Source organism: Schistocerca americana, chromosome 5 (genome assembly GCF_021461395.2).
Source record: "Schistocerca americana isolate TAMUIC-IGC-003095 chromosome 5, iqSchAmer2.1, whole genome shotgun sequence".
NCBI lineage: Eukaryota > Metazoa > Arthropoda > Insecta > Orthoptera > Acrididae > Schistocerca > Schistocerca americana.
The window spans coordinates 354,436,873-354,453,927 of record NC_060123.1 but is presented as its reverse complement, the minus strand read 5'-3'; the positions used below and the strand labels follow the sequence as shown (position 1 = coordinate 354,453,927).

The window sequence follows — 17,055 nt, the reverse complement described above, 5'->3', positions numbered from 1 at the left end:
TTGGAATTATCATATTCTTCTTGAAGTCTGTGGGTATTTCGCCTGTCTCATACTTCTTGCACACCAGATGGTAGAGTTTTGTCATGACTGGCACTCTCAAGGCCCCAAAGATAGATGCATATTTCTGTTGAACCACTGTGCCTTCCAGAATTAAGAAACCACTCAGGGAATGCCCTCCGGCCACGACTCTTCAGACGATTGTTGTAGATTGTTTGCTTTCTGACGTTTTGCGCCATATACGCCAACATCCATCTCGTCGTTGGAGCGGGAAACGAGATTTATCATCATCATCATTTAAGACTGATTATGCCTTTCAGCGCTCAGTCTGGAGCATAGCCCCCTTATAAAATTCCTCCATGATCCCCTATTCAGTGCTAACATTTGGTGCCTCTTCTGATGTTAATATTACTTCAAAATCATTCTTAACCGAATCCAGGTACCTTCTCCTTGGTCTGCCCCGACTCCTCCTACCCTCTACTGCTGAACCCATGAGGCTCTTGGGTAACCTTGCTTCTCCCATGCGTGTAACATGACCCCACCATCTAAGCCTGTTCGTCCTGACTGCCACATCTATAGAGTTCATTCCCAGTTTTTCTTTGATTTCCTCATTGCAGACACCCTCCTGCCATTGTTCCCATCTACTAGTACTTGCAATCATCCTAGCTACTTTCATATCCGTAACCTCAACCTTGTCGATAAGGTAACATGAATCCACCCAGCTTTCGCTCCCGTACAACAAAGTTGGTCGAAAGATTGAACGGTGCACAGATAACTTAGTCTTGGTACTGACTTCCTTCTTGCAGAAGAGACTAGATCGTAGCTGAGCGCTCACTGCATTAGCTTTGCTACACCTCACTTCCAGTTCTTTCACTATGTTGCCATCCTGTGAGAATATGCATCCTAAGTACTTGAAACCGTCCACCTGTTCTAACTTTGTTCCTCCTATTTGGCACTCAATCCGTTTATATTTCTTTCCCACTGACATTACTTTAGTTTTGGAGATGCTAATCTTCATACCATAGTCCTTACATTTCTGATCTAGCTCTGAAATATTACTTTGCAAACTTTCAATCGAATCTGCCATCACAACTAAGTCATCCGCATATGCAAGACTGCCTATTTTGTGTTCACATATCTTAATCTCACCCAGCCAGTCTATTGTTATCTACATATGATCCACAAATAATATGAACAACAGTAGAGACAGGTTGCAGCCTTGTCTTACTCCTGAAACTACTCTCAACCATGAGCTCAATTTACCGTCAACTCTAACAGCTGTCTGACTATCCACGTAAAGACCTTTAATTGCTTGCAAAAGTTTGCCTCCTATTCCATAATCTCGTAGAACAGACAATAACTTCCTCCTAGGAACCCGGTCATATGCCTTTTCTAGATCTATAAAGCATAGATACAATTCCCTGTTCCACTCATAACAGTACTCCATTATTTGCCGTAAGCTAAAGATCTGGTCCTGACAACCTCTAAGAGGCCTAAACCCACACTAATTTTCATCCAATTGGTCCTCAACTAATAGGGGAAAGTGGGGGAATTACACGCATTTGGGTAATCCTACGCAGGCTGATTTATGCAGTTTGAATGGCGCAAGCTGTTCCCAGTTGGTGCTACACCCTGTCGGCAGGAGCAACAACTACTATGCAGCTTATGCCAGCCATTTTTCAGTGGCATTGTTGGAGCAGTGAAGTATTGTTTACTTCCGGCGTGTCTCATGTAATTTTGGTCAGCTGTATTTTGCAAGGTAAGTGCTACTGTAAGTTGCTTTAATGTAATTCTTGCGTATCAACTACTAACCCTAGATGAAACCTTTAATTTCATCGTAGATTTGTCCCGCTATTTGAATTAGGCGCCGAGTTATGCGTAGGTTAGTCATCGAACTTACGGTGGGGTAGTGCCACGCAGCTGTTGAAGTGCGTGGTATTCCCCCTTGCTGGTTATATTTTCAATAATAACGAGGTTTTTTTTTTTAATTTCAAATGGGTAGATATTATAAAAGAAAAACCCAGAAAGCAAAATGGACGCAAGAGGAACTTTGTAAGGTTCTTGATGCCATCAAATCTGGAAGAAAAATAAGAGAAGTATCAAGAGCTTTCAGGATTTATGAAGCTACACTGCGAACGAGAATGAAGGTTAAAAATACCGAGGGTCCAAAACTTGGAAGAAACCCAACATTTTCGACAGAAATCGAATTTGAGATTAGGGATCATGTTATTACAATGGCCAAGCTGTTCTATGGCATTACATGCATCCAGCTGCGAATGATTGCATTTGAGTATGCAGAGGCTAACAACATTGCAAACAATTTAGGTAAGTCATCTAGGTTAGCCGGAAAGGATTGGCTAGCTCTATTTTTAAAAAGAAACCCAAGTACTAGCATGAGAGAACCTGAAGCAACTAGCATTAACAGAATACAGGCATTTAATGAAGAAGAGGTTAATGCATATTTTAAAAATTTAGAACGTGTCTTTGAAAAATATAAATTTAAAGAGGGCGAGTGTTCAACGTCGATGAAACGGGCATAAATACTGTATAAAAGCCCGACAGAATTTTGGGTCCTAAAGGTGTTAAACAAATAGGTGGGGCCACGTCTTGGGAAAGGGGGAAAAACGTGACTGTGATATGTTGTTTCAGTGCTGCTGGTACCTACATCCCCCCTGTGTTTATCTTTCCCAGGAAGAGGATGTCAAATCTCTTGAGTAAAGGTGGACCAGTTGGAGCAATATATGGTTGTTCCGTCAATGGCTGGTCCAATGAGTCATTATTTTTCGAATGGATCCAACATTTTCAGAAAAATGTAAAATCAACTATTGATGACCTTGTGATGCTGATTTTAGATAATCACAGCAGCCACATTTCACTTGATATTTTTGAATTTTGTAAAAAACATTCTATTGTCATGGTAACCATTCCTCCACACACTTCTCACAAGCTTCAAATGGCTCTGAGCACTATGGGACTCAACTGCTGGGGTCATAAGTCCCCTAGAACTTAGAACTACTTAAACCTAACTAACCTAAGGACACCACACACATCCATGCCCGAGGCAGGATTCGAACCTGCGACCATAGCGGTCGTGCGGTTCCAGACTGTAGCACCTTTAACCGCTCGGCCACTCCGGCAGGCACAAGCTTCAACCACTAGATGTTACATTCTTTTCCTCTTTGAAATCAGCCTTCAATCTTGAATGCGACATGTATATGAAGTCACAGGTGTACCAAAAAATTACACAATGTGAGTTAGCAGAACTTTTTAATAAGGCATATATTAAGGTCGCTACCATGGACAAAGGGCAGTCAGGGTTTAAGGCATGTGGGATTTGCCCTTACAATCCAAACAAATTTCAGCATGACTACTTACAACAATGTGAGATCTTCAGAGATGTCCTTGAAGATGAAGAGGTACCGACGCAACAAAGGGAAATGAAGTGGTTGCATCTACAAACCAGCCACGTATCCCCAAATGGAGTCAAGAACAGATTCCTGGATCTTCAGCAGAAGATGTTCCATTTCTAGCAGGCCTAGAAGAGGTCACAACAACATCAACTAAAAGTGCATGTGTCAAGCACGTTAGTGTATTTGACATATCTCCTGTTCCAAAACAAAAAGAGTTCTTCCTAAAACGAAACAAACCAAGGGAAAGGCTAAGGGAAAGTCAGTGATCCCTACAGCAACTCTAGAGAAGAATAAATTGCTAACGGAGTTATCAATAAAGAAACAAAAAGAAGCCATGAAAAAGAAAGCTGAAGGAAACAATAAAAGAAATCTTAAGGATAAAGCAGATATGTGCAGAAATCTGCAACTTAAAAAAGTCTCAAAGAAGTAACAGACCTTATTTAAGAAGAAACACCATCAAGAAAGTGAAAGTAGCAGCGAGGATGACGTAAATCTGGACTTGCAGAACATTTGTGTTGACGATGAAATGGATGATATTGATCCATTGGCGATTTCAGAAGATGTCTGTTTAGTTTGTGGAGAGTTTTGGAAAGATGGAGAGCTATGGTACCGACGTATTTCTTGTAGCAGATGGAGTCATGAAGAATGTAGTGGCTGGAACATTCCAAAAGGTTACAAGTGCGATCTTTGCTGTATGAGAAAATGAACTCTATTCACATAAATAAAAATGTAAAAAACGAAAATTATAGGAGATGTTTGTAGAATTTCATTATTTCGTTCTTAAATTTACTGTTCACTACTTGTAGTAACTAATAAGCAACTAAAAATAGCAATTATTGTACATTTTTATGGTTTGTTTGTTTTACGTGTTATTACCCAGTACTTTACGTGTCATTACCCTCAGGGGTGGGGAATACCACGGATTTTCACTTTTTTTTATTTTAATGTTCAAAATTAAGGTACTGTTTATAACTATTTACAGACGATTGGAATATGTGGAGAAATGTCCATTGTATGGTATGTACTTATTTTCGTAGGTTTTAATGAAGTAACGAATGGTTCACATAGATTTTTTCTTAGGTGCGTGTATTTCCCCAACTCTCCCCTACTCGCACTTTCCTTTCAGCAATACCTGAGAAGAGTTTAACCACAACGCTGATTAAAGAGATACCTCTGTAGTTGTTACAATCTTTTCTGTTTCCATGTTTAAAGATTGATGTGATTACTGCTTTTCTCCAGTCTGTTGGAACCTGTCCCGACTCCCAGGCCATTTCAATTATCCTGTGTAGCCATTTAAGAGTTGACATTCAACTGTATTTGATGATAAAATTCTTCAGGGTATCAGACCGCATCGTCGTAATTTAATATGCGCCAACGTTTCGGCCAGCGTTGCAGCTAGCCTTCATCAGGGCCTTACGTTAACTGCTAAATGAACACACTTGGTTCCTTAAATAGCTGCACGAGAAAACCGTGTCGTTACTTGATTGGCTGTAAAAGGAGGAGGAGGAGGGGTGAAAGGTATGCTTTATTGGTGTTTCCTTTATTATCTGTCATTGGCTGAAATAGCTGTTTTCTATTGGTCTTTATATTAATCCACCCCATTGGAGGAGACGGACGAATAGCGAACAGGTGATGGCTGTGACGTCACACTGTTTCCATGCTGTCCAGAAGCCGGCTGCGGCGTGCCATTGCTTTGTGTGCTCGCGACCACTATTGCGGCTCTCTGCGTGTCTGTATGGGCCGCCACGGCTCTGCCGCCGCTCCGTAGCCCTGCTATTGCAGGCAGCCAAGACCTCGGAAGCTTGTACCCGTCCTCTCTATTCATGCTGGCGGGTCTTTTGGCTATTTCTATCGCCTCTCTAATCTTTCTTTTGAAAGTGAGAGGCTGTTTCGCCAGGACGCGGGCTTCTTGAAAAAATATTGGTCTCCCGCACTCGTCTCGGTGTTCCGCCACTGCTGACTTAGTGAGTTGTTTCAGGCGGATATATCTTTCATGTTCCGAGGGCCTTGTGCTAATCGGACGTCCCGTCTCTCCTATGTAGACTAATCCACACGCACAACCGATTTCATACACGCCAGCTGTGTGTAGTTTGTCAACTGCATCCTTGGTAGAACCGAGCATGTCTGATAGTTTGTTTCTGCTTCGGAAAATTGGTTTGATGTCGGCTTTTCGTAGAATTTTGCCAATACGTTCGTTGACCCCTTGTACATATGGTAGCACAGCAATGCTCTGTGCCTCCTTCTCCTCTTCCCTATTAGTCTTCTCCCTTGTCGACTTGGTGCTGTCTATCATCTGCTTCCCATAGCCATTAGTTCCGAAGATGGACCTAAGGCGTTCAAGTTCTGTCTTCAGATGTTCTTCGTCGCTTATCCTGTACGCTCTCTTCGTTAGCGTGTGCAGGGCGGACTTCATCTGCGTGGGGTGATGGTGGGAGGAGGCGTGAAGGTACCTGTCCGTATTGGTTGGTTTCCTGTACACTTTGTGGCCAAGTTTACCATCAGGTTTTCGATAAACTTCCACGTCGAGAAAAGGCAGCACCCCATTCTTCTCTGTTTCCATTGTAAACTGAATTTTCCTATGCTGTTGGTTAAGGTGCTTGTGGAAGTTCTGTAATTCCTCTACTCCGTGGGGCCAGATGACGAAACTATCATCGACGTAGCGAAGCCAACAATTTGGACGTAATGGTGCGGACTGGAGGGTTGTTTCCTCAAATGCCTCCACGAAAATTTCTGCTGCGATAGGCGATAGGGGTGAGCCCATAGGTACACCGTCAGTTTGTTCATAAAATTGACCTCTCCACTTGAAATGGGTGGTCGTCAGACAGTGGCACACAAGCTCACATATATCAGGTGCCACGCGTTCTTCTAGGATGTTCACAGTATCTGACACTGGGACATTCGTGAATAGGGATTTGACGCCGAAACTAACCACCAGATCTTGGTCCGTAACACGCATTTCCTTTAGGAGAGACACAAAGTGAGTGGAATCCTTAACGTAGGACTCGGTTTGATGCACTAGGTGTCGGAGCCTAGGTGCCAGTTCTTTTTCTAGGTAGTAGGTCGGCGAATTTATACTGTTTACTATGGGCCTTAAGGGGAAGTCGGTTTTGTGTACCTTCGGTACACCATATAGCCTTGGCGCCTGTGTCACTTGCGGGATGAATCTTCTGGCCTTGTCGAAGTTGATTCTAAAGTGCTTGAGCAGTGCCTGCGTCGTTTTGATTACCTTGGCCGTCGGATCTCCCTGAAGTTTCTTGTAGATAGGTTCTGCAAGAATATCTTCCATTCGTTTGTTGTAATCAGTTGTGTCCAAGACTACAGTGGCGTTGCCCTTATCTGCCTGTACCACTACTAAGTAGGGGTTGTCCCTGAGTTCCTTGATGGCATGATATTCCTCAGCGTTGATGTTTTGCTTCGGTGGCTTTGCTTTATTCAGAACTCTGACCGTTTCCTGCCGAATCTTCTCCGCCTCGGCCTGTGGCAGATGACGTACCGAAGCCTCTGCGGATTCTATGATATCTTCTTTTGGAACTCGCTTAGGTGCGACTGCGAAATTCATCCCCTTGGCCAGAATTGCTGTCGTTGCTTCGCTCAAGGTGTGGCTGGAGAGGTTGACCACTGTCCGTCGCCTGTCCAGCGACAATGTTTCGTCCGTGGCTTTCTGTTGTAGTTTGTCGTACTTTCTCATCTGGCGGTTAGTAATACTATTGCTGGTCCTTGATGCTTGCTGAAAGGTTAACCTGTCGACTTTATCCCAGTCTTCCATCTGAAGTTTTCCGGCCAGAAATAGGTGCAGATCACACAAATTCCTGTTGTGAGCATCGAGACTTATGCAGATGTGGCGGATCCTTTCCCGTAGCAATGCTTTACTGGCTTTAACACAGATATTCCTCGCCTTGTTCGTTTTTATGTGAGACGTCAACCGCAAAGAATACGGCACAACACTCGTGTCTCTGCATCTCTTCAAAAACGCAAGGTCATTCAGCAGTTTACATCTTTTTAAACGCAGTGCTTCTAACTTCTTGATGTTTCCGTGGATTTCCTGCCCATACAGGTTGGTTAAATGTAAGTGTAGGCTTCCGCGGCTCTTGTCTTCTTCAATAAAATTCTTCAGGGTATCAGACCGCATCGTCATAATTTAATATGCACCAACGTTTCGGCCAGCGTTCCAGCTAGCCTTCATCAGGGCCTTACGTTAACTGCTAAATGAACACACTTGGTTCCTTAAATAGCTGCACGAGAAAACCGTGTCGTTACTTGATTGGCTGTAAAAGGAGGAGGAGGAGGGGTGAAAGGTATGCTTTATTGGTGTTTCCTTTATTATCTGTCATTGGCTGAAATAGCTGTTTTCTATTGGTCTTTATATTAATCCACCCCATTGGAGGAGACGGACGAATAGCGAACAGGTGATGGCTGTGACGTCACACTGTTTCCATGCTGTCCAGAAGCCGGCTGCGGCGTGCCATTGCTTTGTGTGCTCGCGACCACTACTGCGGCTCTCTGCGTGTCTGCATGGGCCGCCACGGCTCTGCCGCCGCTCCATAGCCCTGCTATTGCAGGCAGCCAAGACCTCGGAAGCTTGTACCCGTCCTCTCTATTCATGTTGGCGGGTCTTTTGGCTATTTCAATCGCCTCTCTAATCTTTCTTTTGAAAGTGAGAGGCTGTTTCGCCAGGACGCGGGCTTCTTGAAAAAATATTGGTCTCCCGCACTCGTCTCGGTGTTCCGCCACTGCTGACTTAGTGTGTTGTTTCAGGCGAGTATATCTTTCATGTTCCGAGGGCTTTGTGCTAATCGGACGTCCCGTCTCTCCTATGTAGACTAATCCACACGCACAACCAATTTCATACACGCCAGCTGTGTGTAGTTTGTCAACTGCATCCTTGGTAGAACCGAGTATGTCTGATATTTTGTTTCTGCTTCGGAAAATTGGTTTGATGTCGGCTTTTCGTAGAATTTTGCCAATACGTTCGGTGACCCCTTGTACATATGGTAGCACAGCAATGCTCTGTGCCTCCTTCTCCTCTTCCCTATTAGTCTTCTCCCTTGTCGACATGGTGCTGTCTATCATCTGCTTCCCATAGCCATTAGTTCCGAAGATGGACCTAAGGCGTTCAAGTTCTGTCTTCAGATGTTCTTCGTCGCTTATCCTGTACGCTCTCTTCGTTAGCGTGTGCAGGGCGGACTTCTTCTGCGTGGGGTGATGGTGGGAGGATGATAACTATTTTTAAAACTATGCTCCGTATGTCCGAAATTTTAATTCTTTAACCTGAATCTCGGTTAGGCAAACTTGTGCTGACGTTGCGTTCATATACAGCAATGTATTCTGAGCCTTTTGCTGCTACAACAGAGAATGCATAATCGGAGGACTAATCAGCTACCTCTAGATCGGGCGTATTATTTTATCAAAACACAACCCTTAGTTCCACCTGACACAATATCAGAATCATCCACACCTTATGGAAACCATTCATGGCAGTGTAGCGATATCATGTTGTCAGATTTGGGAGTGGCACCTCGCAATTTTTTATAAACATCGGGGCCAATTCTTAAATAAATATACAATGCTAAGTACGTGTTTTTGGTGTGCAGAGCTACACTGTCCATGGTACTTGATGTTACTGGACCCCGCGCCCTACCCCATGGATCTAGGATAGCCTCATCGCACACACAGAAAATAATGTAATTGGTTTGCTGATCCAATCACATTTAGAAGGTATGACTAAGATAATCATGTGACTGGAAGTATTGTCTTCCTGACCCTTAACGGATGTGTTTTGCCTCTTCTATGAATAATCATCAGTAGAAAATAAATGATTTGGTGCTAGTGGTCGTATTGCTACGCTAAGACACGTTCCAGTGTTTGTCCTGTATATTTATGATGACTAAGACATAGTGACATGCGGTCTTAACCAGTGGCGGATTTAAAAATCTTGCGTCCCTACGCACACCATATTATATGTGCGCCTCCCCCCCCCCCCCCGCCCAAAAAAAACATGTTTTAAATAATAACTATTACCCGATCACTTCACAATCGTCGTTTTGAGTGGGAGCACTGTGAGATGTTTCCGTACTCTGCTGTTCATTGTTCTGAAGGACGCCTCAGCGATCTAGTCACCCTCAGTCAAAATGTAATATGGTTCCTGAACTGTACTTTGTATACGGCAGCGGATAAAACGAACTTAAAACTGCATTTTGTTAACACATTCTTCCGTCGAAAATCAACAGAAACAAACACAAGGAAAATAATTTTTCTTTTGTGGCCTAAAAATTCAGCAGAGCTTGTAGGAGAGAACGGATGTTTCTTATACATTCACTTTTAATGTGTACTTTTACACGAAACAGTTGAAAATGAAAATAAAAAAGTTGTCTTACGATCTAAAAATTGAAGCAAACGTGTCATACATAAATTAACATGTACTTCTACAGAGATGCGTTCAAAATTAAAATTAAACTGTTGTCTTACGATTTAATACCTTGAATGTGTAGCAGTTAAAAAAACACGTTCGGTATTAATACCTGAATCTATAGGAAAGAGTAGGAAATGAAAATGAAACAGAGATTTCATAACTAAATACAGGCGAACAAAGACAGAGCTGAATCTGCTATTACAGAATTTTACAGACTGGTGTGGAAAAGTCTAATTTGTTTATAATCTAGTAGTTAACGTGTAAAGCGTTAGGATCTGTGTAGCTAGATGCTGCATAACAAGTGTACACAATACCTGTAATCCGTGGAATGGCTGAACAGTTTTGTGCTGCAATTACTGCTCTCACCATAGCTCTTTCTAATGGTACGTATTTATCGACAGAAATGAACTACGTTATATATTAACACTTTTTCATCTGAGCGTACTCTCCGATAACGTATTTTTCTGCGAAAACTATACATTTCAGCAGACGCCAAGAATACGCATCAATTATAATACACTACAGTATCAGTATGACTTGCTTGTACAGCGCCGAGCGGCCCGGGTCATTTCGGTATTGTTTAGTACTGTCGGGCGCCTTCCGTCACTTCTTCACGTAAAACGAGGTTTAGTTCCGCGTTGTGCCATCGGAAATTGTAAAATAATAAGGTAATATGTAGTTTGTAAATCGAATGAATGTGCTCTATGTTATTGAAAAAATCACACTATAATCTTAAATTTTAAAAACTAATGTGAATAAATAAACAAACCACCAGTCAGCAAAGTTTGCGTCTGCTTTAACAGCAGAAAACTAGTTGATCATATCTTCATAGTTGAAAAGGTTATCTGTTAGAAGGTCTGCTTCGATGTGAAGAATGGACAAGGCGTTCAATCGCTCCTCAGACAGCGTAGAACGTAGGTATGATTTCAGTATTTTCCGAGCCGAAAACGAGCGTTCTGCTGAACAATTTGTAATTGCCATACATAGAAATATTCTAAGAGCAATGTCAACATTCTAAAACACGAACTACAACCTCTCTTTTCGTAAAAAATTACTCATTTCGACTTGTATATCACTAATCTCAGAAGATTTCAAAAATTCCGCGAAATGTACACATTCAGTAGGGTCGGAAGGCTATAAATCTGTGTCATATGAGGCTTGGAGTTCTACTGCACATTCAGCAATATCGTCAGGTGAACAGTTCTTAAGGTTACTGAAAACAGTGTTCTATAACTTTCCTTGCTCCTCACTAACTCGCGTACAAGTTGTGGAGTACTGGGAGAAATGTTTCGACACTAGATTTTTTGCTTCCAGTCTGAAAACTTCTTCAGAGTCTGCTTCTTCATCATCATGAAGTTTGCGTTTTCGTGGTCTTTTATAGGCGCATTCATTGTCTATATCAGTCACAATCTCCATGGATTTATTTTCATAATAGTCGCACATGCAGTGATTAGATGCAATAAACCCTACAAGTGATTCATATAATTCATGCACTATTTTAGTATCAATATTTACACTCTGCAGTACCAGGTTTACACTACTAAACATCTGGTGTATGTCCTTCCAAACTGTCATCACGAATACCGTTTCTAGTCTGCTGAGTTGATTCAGTAAAGCTGAAGCCTCATTTCGCACAAGTGGTTTTTGAAACGCATTGTTGGCAATATGTGTGAGGGCACTGACAACGCCCTCCCAGTTTTATATAGAGTTATACATGCTTCCTCTCTTGCTGACCAACGTGCTTTGATAAACATTTTACCGATTTCCTTCCTGGTTTCATGAAAGAAGGAAGGTTATCCCAGGACTGTGTAGAAGCAGAGAAAAAAATTGTAAAGGATTTGCATTTGATTGAAAAATGAACATGCATCCCAACACTTGCTTGCAGCACTAGTGCCGACTAAATTCAAAGAATATGCTGCACAAGGCAAATAACGTGCTTCCGGATTTCGTTCTTTAACGTGTGCCTGAAAACCAGTGTAGATTCCAGACATATTGCTTGCCTTGTCATATGACTGTCCTCTACAGTAAGTAATATCAATGGAATTTGGAGACAGGATATTTAGCGGCCTCAGCCGTGTCCAGGGTTTAGTAAAAACAGAAAGAAACGTTCAAAAGGGTCACCGTTCTCGTTCAAATACCTTAATATGAAAGATATTTGATCAATATGTGAAATGTCGGCAGTAGAATCTACTGTTATAGAGAAATATTTCGCCTGTTTTATTTCACTTATGATAACTCTCTTTATTCGTTCAGAAAGAAGCTCTATTATTTCATCACAGATTGTTGAAGAAAGATAACTTGTATGTTCCTGCCATTGATTTCCGTATCGTTCAATGTGATCTGCGAGAAAAGAATCAAACTGGGTTATAAGTTGAAGAGACATCATAAATTGACCATTATGCAATGAATGGAATCTTTCAACATGTCCACGTAGTGGAAGTCCACGACTTAGCCTCTTAACTACTGCAAACATCCTTTTCAACACACTGCGCCAGTACAACAAACGACTCTATATCACTAATCTCAGAAGATTTCAAAAGTTTCGCGAAATGTACACATTCAGTAGGGTCTGAAGGCTATAACATACAACTAGAAATGCTTTTCTATTGGTCCAAGTGACTTTTTTCTTGTTAAGAGTGATAACTTAGAATTTTTGTGTTCAAGTGAATTCGCATGATGAGATAAAATATTAGAAATATTTATCGAATCTCCAGTACTATCAGTAGCAATCGCGGCCTTACCTCCGAACAATTTACACGGTGCACAAAAAACAGCACCGGTGCTACAGGAGTATACTAGAAAATCACGCAAGGTTGATTCACCATTTAAAAGTTTACGGTAAAATACATTTCTGTTCAAATATCTGGTTTTATCGCCTATTGATCTTCTTGTGTTAGAAAAATTACCGTTACAATTTTGATTAATGCTGCGTAGTTGATTCATTCACACACTATTCTGCAGGATCATCACTAATGAGGTTATTCCTTTTTATAATGTCTGACTCGACACTTAGTTTTTCTTTAAACTTGGAATCAGGAACAATTTGCTTTTTTTCATTTTTTAGCTTCTGTTTCGTCTGTATTTACTTCTTTTAAGATAGTAGCAGTGCCAGAAATATCATCCGTACTACTTGAACTCGAAGTCGAACCAGCAACATTTTTCGTGAAAAATTTATCTACTCTGCCAAGCGTTTTTAGAACATTGATTTCTCGGACTACTCGACGTAACTGTGTTATGAAAGAAAGACAATGCAGAATAATTTAATTTCACTGTCGCCTGTTTCTCTGTTGTCAGCGAACAGTAGAAGCACACCTGCCGTCTGGTTCAAAAATGGCTCTGAGGGCTATGGGACTTAACATGTGAGGTCATCAGTCCCCTAGAACTTAGAACTACTTAAAGCTAACTAAAGTAAGGACATCACACACATCCATGCCCGACGCAGGAGTCGAACCTGCAACGTGCCGGCTGGAATTCGTCTCGTAAAGAATACGGGACAGTCCCTTTTTTGGCTTCTGTTTCCCGCGTCGCCGGAATTTTAGCTGGGACGCAAGTATGTTCTGAATACTCTTGACACTATCTTTCTAATTTAAAAAGCAAATAATTTTTGCAATTCCTTGCAATGAGGTGTGCTGGATCGACTCTTATTCCACTTATTCTTATGGCATTTTAGCGGTTTCTGTGGGGAGAGAAGACACAAAATTTAAGGAGTCTTGTTGGCAGTTGATGTGGTGTGTTCTCATTTGTGTTAACACTGCTGTTATGTCTACACGCAAATTTACCTTTTGTACCAACATAAAATAAAAATAACTTTTCCTCGAATAAAAGAGAGCCTAATTAAGAAGTTTAATATGAAGTTAGTAATGCCACGTACTATTCGATTGCACAGACTGGAAACTTTCATATCGTGCAGGCTGCAACACAATAAATGAGACCAACGAAAGCTGGTTTCTTCTTTTTTTCGCCAAAAAAAGTAACTAAGTAAATAAATAAAAATATTTGAACTGTTGTGAAGTGTATTTCACACATTATTAAGTATTCTGTTTATGTTCTTTCCGCATAAACATGTGTTTGAAAATGTAAAACATTTACAGTATCAACATGTTTTGTTAAACGAGTGTCATTAAATAAAAGCTCAGATATTGAAGACCACAGAGATTTCACATTGATTACAGTACTGAAGGGTTGACTTGAGACTTCCTTTTAATTTCTACAAGAAATTTAAGTAGAATCAGGTTTTACATACTAAGGCCCCCACATGTTACAGTATTTAAGAAATTGCTCATCAGTTTATCACAGCTTTTCAGGGGTCCTGATATTTTCATTGGGAAAATATGGCACGGTTTAAGTAGAAACCGACAACATTCTCGGAATAATAAAGTTTCAAACATTGTATTGTAGATTGCCATCCTGACAGCTTACTTAAAAATATTTTCAACAATCATGAAGATGATACCAGACAGAAACCCAATACTAAATTTACATTCAGTCACCAAGTAAAGTATGTATATTTCCAAGCTTGTATTGTTGAATTTCGTTCTTAAGGCTTATTTAAACTATGTAGTTGTTTAGCAATATTAAAAAATTTTGCCGTTTGTAAGCGGAGTTATTCAAAAAGGTAAAAGGTTAAAATGAGTACGGAGCAAATAATGCTGCCCCCTTCAAGTGCTGCCCCTAGGCCCGTGCCTAGTGGGCCTATATGTAAATTCGCCTCTGCTCTTAACCAGCATCTCCTAGAGAATTAAGGCAAATATTGAAAACCGTTGACTTGTGTGGATATAGGTGTATTCCACCTAATGGAGACCGACAAATGGTTATAAAAGTATGGTTTATATGTCTATAATTTTAATTATTTAATGCGGAAATTTCTTACATGAGCTATCAAACAGCGGATTATCTCTAGATGGATTACCGTCTATTCAACGTAAACAAATCAGTATGGGATACAAAACATTCTAGAGGCTTTTCTTTTGCTAGCGTTATGAGTATAGGAAATTCTAGTGACAGTAAATATGAGAATGTGAAGAACAACTATACACCTCCAGGGGACCTGACTGTCTTGTTGGGGGAGATGTAGCACAGATTATGCCTTGCGGATACGTAGACCGTTTGGCGGCAAAACTTAGATCTTTACCCCTGAGTATTAATGCTTCCCTGTACTCCTAAAATGATTCTGCAGTTTTGTCTATTGGGATGACTTAAATCATTTCGTCTGCTCCGCTCCTGTAGAACCAAGAATGGGAAACATGCTCTTTTGTGCATTTGTAACTACGTCTTCCCAGATGTGTGCCATAGTGTTTTCTTTTTATGTTTGTCCATACTCTAGGTCACTTATAAGAGGATCAGCGCACATGCCATTTCTTACTAAACTTTCTTAGAACGCACACATCTTGTGTATGTTACAGCGTGCCACTGACAAAAATGGGCCTACAGGTAACAAGACCAGCACTATATTATTGCTTTTGCAAGGAGTCTTGTACTTGGTAATGAGTCCGTTACAGCATTTTCACAAGCAAGGAAAGGTACACTCCTCGATATGTAGCCAGCAACCTTATAAAACCACATTACGCGATTCGCTCATCAGAAAATGGTTCAAATGGCTCTGAGCACTATGGGACTTAATATCTGAGGTCATCAGTCCCCTAGAACTTAGAACTACTTAAAGCTAACTAACCTAAGGATATCACACACATCCACGCCCGATGCAGGATTCGAGCCTGCGACCGTAGCGGTAGCGCCGTTCCAGACCGAAGGGCGTAGAACCGCTCAGCCACACCGGCCGGCGATTCGCTCATCAATCTGAGACACATACCAAGTTGGATAGATAGATGTCGCATATAAATGGATTTGTGGCAAAATTTTAACTTCCGACGCTTTAAACTTGATGAAGTTATTTTATCGAGTACACTTAGTAATGTGGTTGCAGGATTCTGTTTTTTCGGCTAAATTTTTCGCAGTGTGCCTAGTAAGCTTCACAAGTAGGAGTGAGGACTGTCCTGCCCTCTTTAGTAGGAAGCTATAGACTGGCTGCTGAAGGACTGGTGGCTCTCCTATTGGAACTCTTTAACGGTCATCTAGCAATGACACACACTCCTTAGAAATTATGCAACAGCTTATACCACGTTATGTGCCTTCATGCCACCTGAGAACTGTGGCTGACCGAAAGGAGAGATTAGCGCTAAAAGTGTCAGCAGCAGTTATTTGCAAAAGTGTCCACAGATTTCTGTTGGTGAACGTCTGAAACTTACAACTGGATTTGCTAGGGTAAGACGCTTTCTCTCTAAACGCCAGATTTTGTTGCAATACCTTTTGCACCAGTCACCTGGTCAGTCACGTCGGAGATTATCACACTTTTTTTGTTTTCCAGCCGTCAGTTTCTGACTGGCTTGATGCTGCCCGCCACGAATTCTTCTCCTGTGCCAACCTCTTCATCTCAGAGTAGCACTTGCAACATACATCCCCACTTACTTGCTGGAGGTATTCCAATATCTGCCTTCCTCTACAGTTTTCTCCCTCTAAATCTCCACTGAAGTCGTTCCCTGATATTTTTACAAATTTCCTATAATCCTGTCCCCGATTCCTGTCAGTGTTTTCCACATATTCCTTGCCTCGTCGATTCTGCGCATAACCTCCTCATTATCAGTCCACCTAATTTTCAACAATTGTCCGTAGCACCACATCTCAAATGCTTCGATTCGCTTCTGTTCCGTTTTTCCCATATTCCATGTTACACCACAATACAGCGCTGCGCTCCAAACGCGCAGAAATTTATTCCTCAAATCAAGGCTTACGTTTGACACTAAAAGACATCTGTTAGCCAGGAATGCCCTTTATCCAGTGCTAATCTGCTTTTGATTTCCTTCTTGCTCGGTCCGTCATTGAATATTTTGCTGCCTAGGTAGCAGAATTCCATAACTTCATCTATTTCGTAACCATCAATTCTGATGTTACGTTTATCGCTGTTCTCATTTCTGTTATTTCTCATTACTTTCGTCTCTCTTCGATTTACTCTCAATCCATATTCTGTACTCATTCCATTCAGCAGATCTTGCAAATCTCCTTCACTTTTTCTCAGGATAGCAATGTCATCAGCGACTCATATCATTGATATCCTTTCACCTTGAATTTAAATTCCATTCTTGAATCTTTCTTTTATTGCCATCATTGCTTCTTCGATGAACGGATTGAACAGTAGTGACGAAAGACTACATCCCTATCTAACATTCTTTCTAATCCGAGCAC

At 41.3% G+C, this 17,055-nt stretch overlaps 1 protein-coding gene across 1 annotated transcript in view; it reads right to left on the bottom strand.

Annotated features, from left to right (window-relative positions):
- The window catches only part of LOC124616374, a 60,654-nt gene extending 53,559 nt beyond the window's left edge, over positions 1–7,095 (bottom strand). Inside the window, exon 1 of the mRNA XM_047144684.1 lies at positions 6,634–7,095. Coding sequence (XP_047000640.1) covers positions 6,634–7,095 — 462 coding nt within the window. The remainder of the gene's footprint in view (positions 1–6,633) is intronic.
- Positions 7,096–17,055: the final 9,960 nt, after the last annotated feature.